Source organism: Microtus ochrogaster, chromosome 2, assembly GCF_000317375.1.
Source record: "Microtus ochrogaster isolate Prairie Vole_2 chromosome 2, MicOch1.0, whole genome shotgun sequence".
Taxonomy (NCBI): Eukaryota; Metazoa; Chordata; class Mammalia; order Rodentia; family Cricetidae; genus Microtus; species Microtus ochrogaster.
The window spans coordinates 28,546,831-28,554,270 of record NC_022010.1 but is presented as its reverse complement, the minus strand read 5'-3'; the positions used below and the strand labels follow the sequence as shown (position 1 = coordinate 28,554,270).

At 55.3% G+C, this 7,440-nt stretch overlaps 1 protein-coding gene across 1 annotated transcript; it reads right to left on the bottom strand.

Moving 5' to 3' along the window:
* Positions 1-2,317: 2,317 nt before the first annotated feature.
* Positions 2,318-4,455, bottom strand: Gsx1 (GS homeobox 1). The gene is made up of 2 exons (XM_005344705.3): positions 3,928-4,455; positions 2,318-3,481 (listed from the first exon to the last, which is right to left on the bottom strand). Exons 1-2 carry the CDS (start codon positions 4,337-4,339, stop codon positions 3,075-3,077), a joined length of 819 nt encoding a protein of 272 aa, XP_005344762.2. The 5' UTR covers positions 4,340-4,455; the 3' UTR covers positions 2,318-3,074.
* Positions 4,456-7,440: the final 2,985 nt, after the last annotated feature.

The window sequence follows — 7,440 nt, the reverse complement described above, 5'->3', positions numbered from 1 at the left end:
CTCACTGAAATATCTCACATATCTCACAGAAACCGAGCACAAGCACCCTGCTGAAGTGAACGGTAGAGTTTGCAAACCCAAGACTGAATTCTAGCCCTCCAAACTCCTAGCCACTAAACTCTACCGAGAAAAGGACTTTGCCACCGAAATAAAGTTGGCGATCTGTTTTCGGATTCTCCAACTCAACAGTAATGCACAGGAAACCTCATCCTAGTCATTCGGTTTGAATCTAATTTTACAATTTGCCATACAAACTCCAAATTCCAGCTCAAACCATGGGGTTGAAGGCTGGATTGTGTCTCCTAGATGCGGTTTGCAACCCCAATCTGCGCTGGGAGGAATGGCTTTGGCCCCTACTTCAGCGTCTGGAGACTAGGTCCTTACAAAAGACAGAGTATTTCTGCTGTCAGGCTGGAGGCCTGTGCGAGCGGAATCCTGTAGGTTCCTGGGATGCGGGTCACTGTGGTTCAGACCGAAGGGTGTTGAGCCTTGCTCTTTGCTACCAATGCCGCTTCCGCATTTTCCTCCGCTACGCTTCACCGCGGTCTGGCAGAAGCAGACCAAGACAGAAGCAGGCTGCGCTCTCATTCCACTACGCTCCAAGGTCGCCCACCAGAATGCCAAAAATCTAGCGCCCTGGACCCCAAGACTGGCAGAAAAATTAAGCCCTGGGAAAGAGATCAGAGGAAGAAACTTGGCTCCTGGGAAAACTGAACCGGTGTGGAGTCGACACACCCGCAGACGCACCATAAACCGGCACCGGCTTCTGCAGGTCACTGAGAACCGAAGGAGCAAGATTTACTGATGCCAAAGAAAGGTGGAGACTAGGGGCCTCCCGCTCCCACCTTGACTCTCCCTCAGGTTTGAAACGGAGTTTCTCGTGGAGCGGCCTCCCACGCAGCCTGTCCTTTTTGCGCAGAAGCCACCCATTCAGGTAAACCAGGTGAAGACCTGGTTTTAAGCAAGTGCTTGGAACCCACTGCACACTTCTGCACACTGAGGGCCATTGTGGCAATTCGCCCCTGAATCCTTGCCAAAGACGCACTGAAGGACCCATTAACACACCCTACGTGGTCCCATCAGCCGGGAAGGCCCTGCAGCCGGCCCAGCAGCGAACTGTCAATCACTACTCTTCCAGCATTAGTCCTGAAAGCCTTGGCTGCCTTTAGGTTGGCACCTTGCTTCCTTCAGGGAGGGTGGACAACTAGACCGAGTGGAACTGAAGTTCCAGAGGATGAGAGTGGGGGTGGGAGGCAGGGGCAAGTGAACCGTTCCGTCTCTCCTGAATAAAGGAGGGAGAATCAAAAGTGTTTTCTCCTGGGTTATGCACGCTGTTCTACGGGAAACGGGAGGGAGACCCTCGCACTGAGCCTGATTTCAACGAGAAGACTCTACCAGAAGCATCCCCAACGCTGAGCAACCCCAGCTACACGTCTTTTCTCCATGGCAGAGTTTTTGCCTGGATACAGCGAGTTCGGGGTTCTTCTGAGTGTGTTAGCAGAAGGGCGAGTTTCTGGAAGGAAAAGAAGATTCTTAGGTATCGGATAAGAAATGGAAAGTCTTCTGGCGGTAGCCCCTGGATCTGCTCTTTGCCCATTTTTAAATCCCTGACTACAGAAATACCTGTCACTGGGTGTCCAGCGTCTACGCTCACCGTCCCGGCGGAACTCCATGCACCTCATTTAACACAGACGCAAAAAAAAAAAAAAAAAAAAAAAAGCAAAAACCAACCAACCTAGTTCCAAGGAAGACTAAAGAGTGGAGTCTACATCGTAGCAACTGTGGGTTGTTGTTGTTGTTGTTAATAGAATTGACCAAAATACGAGGTCTCAGCCCCAGAGGATGACTCCCTACAGTTCCAGCAGTGGGGTCTCTTCAAGTCGTGGGAATTCTCACCTGGAGCCGTATACCACTGCAAGGATCTTTTGCCTGGAAGCAAAACAAGGCGCACCCCTTCTAAAGAAGGCTAGGTCATCACAAGCCCAGCAGAGGTGCATCTCTGGTTTCTGCCCTTTGCTGGAGAATCGAGGGAGCACCATGTGGGGCCCCCATACAGGAACACTGGGAAGGGGGCCATGCTGGAGCAGAACCCGGGAGCTCCATGGGGGGACTGAGGGTGTGGGGAGGGCGGTGGCTAGCTGTAAGGTGAGAAGCTGCACTTGAACCTCAGCAAGGCCCCAGCAGAGAGTGACAGCCCGTGCCTGTGGCTACCTAGCCCACATTCTAAACCTGGGGACCCAGAGGCAGTGGAGTCTCTAAGAAAAAAAAGTTTATTTAAAATTTTGTACATAAATAAATAAATAAATATCTTCTGGCATTACAGAGACCATACAATTACAGTCAGTCCCCAGAGGGGTCAGGACCTGGAGGATGGGGGTGAGGGAGGTCGTTTATGGTGGAGAAGAGGGATCAGTTTTCATTTGACGGATGTAGAACGTGATGGAAACAAACTAAGTCATTTTCTCCAGTACAACACCACTGGAGACATTTCCTCTCTGCTAAGAGGACTTCGAACAGCAAGACCTGTCCCTAATCAAGGGACAAACGGACTGAAGGAAGAGGCTCCCTGGGGAGGGGGGAAGGGGAAGGAAAAGTTTACTTCATAAACGTGTTGCATAAATGACCACTGTGGGGAAAGAGTTGAGGACAAGGAAAAAAAATGTCAAAACGGACGCAAACAGCCATTCGCGGAGTGAAAGGCTCAGCTTGACCGAGGAAGAGAGGGGAGAGAGAGAGAGAGAAAGAGAGCGAGAGAAAGCCTGAACTAGCCCAGAATGCGCGGGCGAGGAGGCAGGCCGTGGGCCAGCAAGGCGCTGGGCTCAGGCCTACACCCTCGGGGAAGGCTGTGTCTTGGGAGGAGGACCTGGCGAACTTGGAGTCCTCCTAGACACCCTGGAGCCTAAGGGACAGGGACACTGCCTTCAAGTCTCTGCTAAAATCTCAGCTCTGCCTAGAGCTGGGTACCGTGGCAAAGCCCTACCAAAATCCATCGATTGGCAACGGGTGCCTGGGGGATCAGTCTTTGAGGAGAGGGAAGGGCCGGAGGGCGGCCAGTGGTCCTCTGAAAAGCGCACCTACGGAGTGACTGTGAGATCTCTGTCATCCTTCCCAGAGGAGGATGGAGACATGGGCAATTCGTCGTCATCCTCGGAGCACTTGGCCGAGGAGAGCGAAGAGCATTTGCAGCCTTGCGCTGCGCCCCCGCCGGCCCCCGCCCCAGCTCCTCCGCCACCGCCACCGCCGCCACCGCCGCCGCCGCGGTGGTTATTGCCCTTGCCCTCTTTCTTGTGCTTCACTCGGCGGTTCTGAAACCAGATCTTCACTTGTTTCTCGGACAGATTCAGATAGGTCGCGATCTCGATGCGCCGCAGGCGGGACAGGTACATGTTGGAGGCGAACTCCCGCTCTAGCTCTAAGAGCTGCGTGCTGGTGAACGCCGTCCGCATCCTTTTGCTGCTGGGCAGCTGGTTCGAGCCGCTGTCTGGAGGAGCGACGCAGGGACAGAGAGAGAAGCCATCAAACGTCTGAGCAGTGGGCCTGATTTCCCGTGGAGCTGCGGCTAGTTTCAACCTTGGACTCTCCCACACACCCCTTCCACTCACCACGATCCACAGGCGGGCATCTCCTAGCCATACCACAGAATCCCTTTTCTGTTTGGTCTTTCCTAACATCCCTTTATAGAACTCCTGGAAGCTGACCTCCCTTCCTCTCCCACTCCCCGCCCCACAACTCCCCAGACCTAGGATCTTCGGTCTTCACACCGGTTCCTGCGTCCTGTCCCAGTCCACCACTGTGAGCGCCCCTCGAGGATCTGGCATAGGATCCTCACCGCCTCCACAACGCACCTTTTCCCGATCCCTAGCTCGCCTACTTGCCCCCTGCGAGCGCCGGTTCTCCCATACCAGCTTGCGCGGGGACCCCACTTACCCACGGAGATGCAGTGAAATTGCCTGGGGTCCGGCAGCGGATAGGAGGTCTGGTAGAGCGCGGCCGCTGCTGCGGCCGCGGCCGGGCCGTGGGCGACTCCAGGAGACACGGCCGAGTGCTGGCGGCCCAGAGGCGCGTGGCAGTACTGCGATCCGAAGGGGGGGAAGGACGCCTTGAGTAGCGGCAGAGCTGGCGGCCCGGGGGGCCCGTGCAGCTGCGAAGCGGTGACGCAGAGGGGACACACGCACAGCAAGCCGGCCTTGCGCGCGTGGCAGGCGCCGGGCGAGAGGCCATGCAGCGCGTGCGGCGGGGGGACCGCGTAGGGGAAGAGCGGTGGCGGGCTGCCCTCCGGCGCCTTCTTGTCGCTGGCTTCCCGCAGCACAAGGGAGTCCACCAGGAAGGAACGCGGCATGGCGCCGGCGCGCGGTCCACCCGCCGCCAGCCCGCCCCTGGCCCCCGAGGGAACTGCGGGTCCAGCACTCGCTTTTGCCGGTTGCGGCTTCTCGCAGTTGCCCGGACCCAGGAGGCTCCACGCGCGGCTCAAGCCGGAGCTTAAGTCACCTCGGCTGCTGCTGAGGGCGCCGCCCGGAGCGCGCGAGGTGCTGGCCAGCGCTAGTGGTGCTGAAAGACGCCAGCGGCGCCGCTTAAATAGGACTATTGCCATGTGATGGGCTACGCCAGGAGCGGCCGGGGCCTCTCAATAGGGTTTTTGTGCCCTTTCTCTTGGCATTCTCTCTGCACGCTTCCTCATTATTTCACTTGTTAACTAAATGAACTGCATAATGTACTCTATTCTTGTCAACCCCACCCACGCCGTAACAGGCGCTCTCGCCCCCTCCTCTCCCCTTTTCGGGTTTATTTTCTCATTCTCCCGCGATTTAATATTCTTTTCTTTCTCTTTATTTCTTACTCCCCTTCGGCTTTGCGCTGGCGATCTGCCCATTTATCTCATGATTTTGCACCCGTGCTGCCTCCCTTCCACAGATCCTCGTGGACACACACCCATCTCCTCTGCCCAATTGATCCTGGTTCTTTTCTTTCTTTTACCTCTTCCTTGAGTAGCCCCCCACCCCGACACAGCAAGTATGTGCTTTCTCTTAGTTCTTTCAGCTCAGCTCCGTATCCCTCGCGAGCGTCCTAGCAGACGGCCATCATTCCCACCTGTGGAGTTCCTTCTCCACAGAACAGGGTTTTGGGGTAGACGATGCTCCTCGAGGAGGGAGAGGGGCTCACTATTCTTCATTCAAGACTAACTTAGTTTCTGTCCTTCTGGTTTTTTTTTGAATCTTTCAAATGGTTTCAACTTTAGTGTTGCCTATGATCCCTAGTCCTTGCTCGGTGGATCGTGGTGAACCAGCCCTTTCCATCAACAACAGAGCCTTGGATGTAAAGAAACAAAACAACAAAAACAACAGCACCAAAAAGGAGTGGCCCGATGGCTAGATTGTGAAAACGTGCACGGAAACAGAGAGTGGAGAGTGAAAGCCATGTCATTTGTGTGAAGCTCTACCACCCCACAAAATGTGGTGTGTGTGGATGGTCTAGACTCGCGCAGATGTTGCGTGCGCACTCTCCACTCGTGCGCACTCCACTAGATTCTGGGTGCCCTTGGAGCCGTTGTCTTCCCACGGCTGGAGAGAAAGAAAGGGCGGTCCTCTGTCTTTCCCAGCTTCGCTTGCCCCTTGCTTCTTCCTCCCGTCGCGTCACCCCCCCCCATCACACAATGGTTAAACAACTTCAAATGCCCCGCTCTGTGTACACATCTTCAGTTTTAAAAAATCATCCGCGGTTCAGAGCTGTTTCCGTTCCTGTGCGCTTTCCATACAATGGGGAATTAGCATAAATATTTCAAATTTACTACTTTCGATTTTACAAACCGCTGCCGTCACCTGCTCTGAGTCGTGAACGGAATCGTGAGACCAGGAATGGAGAGCTTTCCGAGGATGGGGGTGGGGGAAACAGTGCAAGGCTGCCCAAACCCGAGGCGTCTGCACCAGTCTGCACTGTTCATGACACCCGTGCAGGACGAGCAGCCACAAACAACTGGTTAAAAAAAATGAAAGATGATTTGTTATGGGAGGTAGAGTGTGCGTGAGAGCAACTGGTTCTACAATGGGACAGTCGCAATAGGGGGAACTAACCTGCACAGAGGGCGTGCCATCTCGCCAACTAGCAGGAGTGAGGGCTCAATGGTCTCCTGGTGCTTGGCATGGGGTGTCCCCAAGCCATGGTCTCGGCCCCAAAGCTCCTGCAAACCAGCCGGTACGCATCAATGCAGCCTAATTCCCGTTCTAATTGCTCTCTGGGAAATTTGGGATGGGCTGGGTGGCGGTGAGCGAGACTGGAAGACAGTAGAGGGGCTTCCCGCTGGGCTGAGGCGGACTGGGGAGGAGTGGGTGTGAATGCGGCTCCAGGGCAGAAGGAGAAGCCGTTGCGCCCTAGAGCTGGCAAGTCAGCGAGGTGCCAGGGCTGGGGCCCTCCTGGGAGCTGCCCAACACTCCAGGCTAGGAAGGGGTTAAAAGCCCTTGAATACAAGCAAGGCCAAAGCTACTGGGAAAGAATATGGGGGGGGGGGGAATAACCAGTTTCCCCCCTCTCCCTCCAGCCCCTGGACCTTATTGAATGTCATTGAAGAAAGTTTTGAATGCCAGATAAAGAGAGGCGAATTAAAGTGTGTGACAGCGGAGGATAAGCAAACACAAAGAGAACTCTGTCACACTTTGGGACAAAATCCGTGGGCTTTTTACCAAGTCTCTTCGCTATGATTGAATTAAGTAATAGGAAAACATTTTCTTTCAGTTTAGAACCATTAGACAAAACCTTCAAAGCGAATAACACTTTTTAATGTGCGGCCCCACAGTGGATCGGGGTTTGCGGCGAAATGTTGAAACGATTGGTTGTGCAACTAGGAGCGGGAGAGCCCTGGTGCAGGGACCATCCTGTCCCGGGGTGTTTTCACGAGTCCTGTAGAGAAGACGCTCGCGACCCTCCAGCTCCAAAGGCCGCGATGGGCAGGGGGCTCCCTGCTCGGTGCTCCTAGGTCACCGCTACAGCCCAGCCTTTACCGAATACAAAGTTCTGCGTCCCGGAGAAGCGTGGGTTGCTAAGCCGCGCCCGCCCGCGGCGCACGGTGGCCATGTCGTCCTCTCCACCGCCTCTGCGGTAGCCTGTGGTTCCCCAGTCCCTCTCGCGGTCTCTCCCGCGGCCTCTCTGCTTTTCTGCTTAAAGCGACTGGCAGAGTTTGCTACTACTCAACTGTTCTCCGCAGAGCAAACGCCCCCTAGGGAGGGGCATGGTGGGAGCAGGCAGCCGGATTAGCCTGACAGCACCGCGGCAGGGCCCCAAGAGCCCCTCGGCCCCAGAGCCTGCTTCCAGGCTCCCAGCCGGTTTTCAAGTGTCCATCAGAGACAGCTCAAACTGGAATCATTTCTGCGATCCGGGCCTTTCTCCCCCGTGCACACCACACGGTCTCCCTTGTGAGATATTTGCAGAGAAAACTGCAGAAATGTGGAT

Excerpts from the sequence above, each read along its gene's own strand:
- Gsx1 (XM_005344705.3), bottom strand. The coding sequence starts at position 4,339 with ATGCCGCGTTCCTTCCTGGTGGACTCCCTTGTGCTGCGGGAAGCCAGC. Across the intron at positions 3,482-3,927 it reads ATTTCACTGCATCTCCGTGG|ACAGCGGCTCGAACCAGCTG; the intron begins GTAAGTGGGGTC and ends TCGCTCCTCCAG.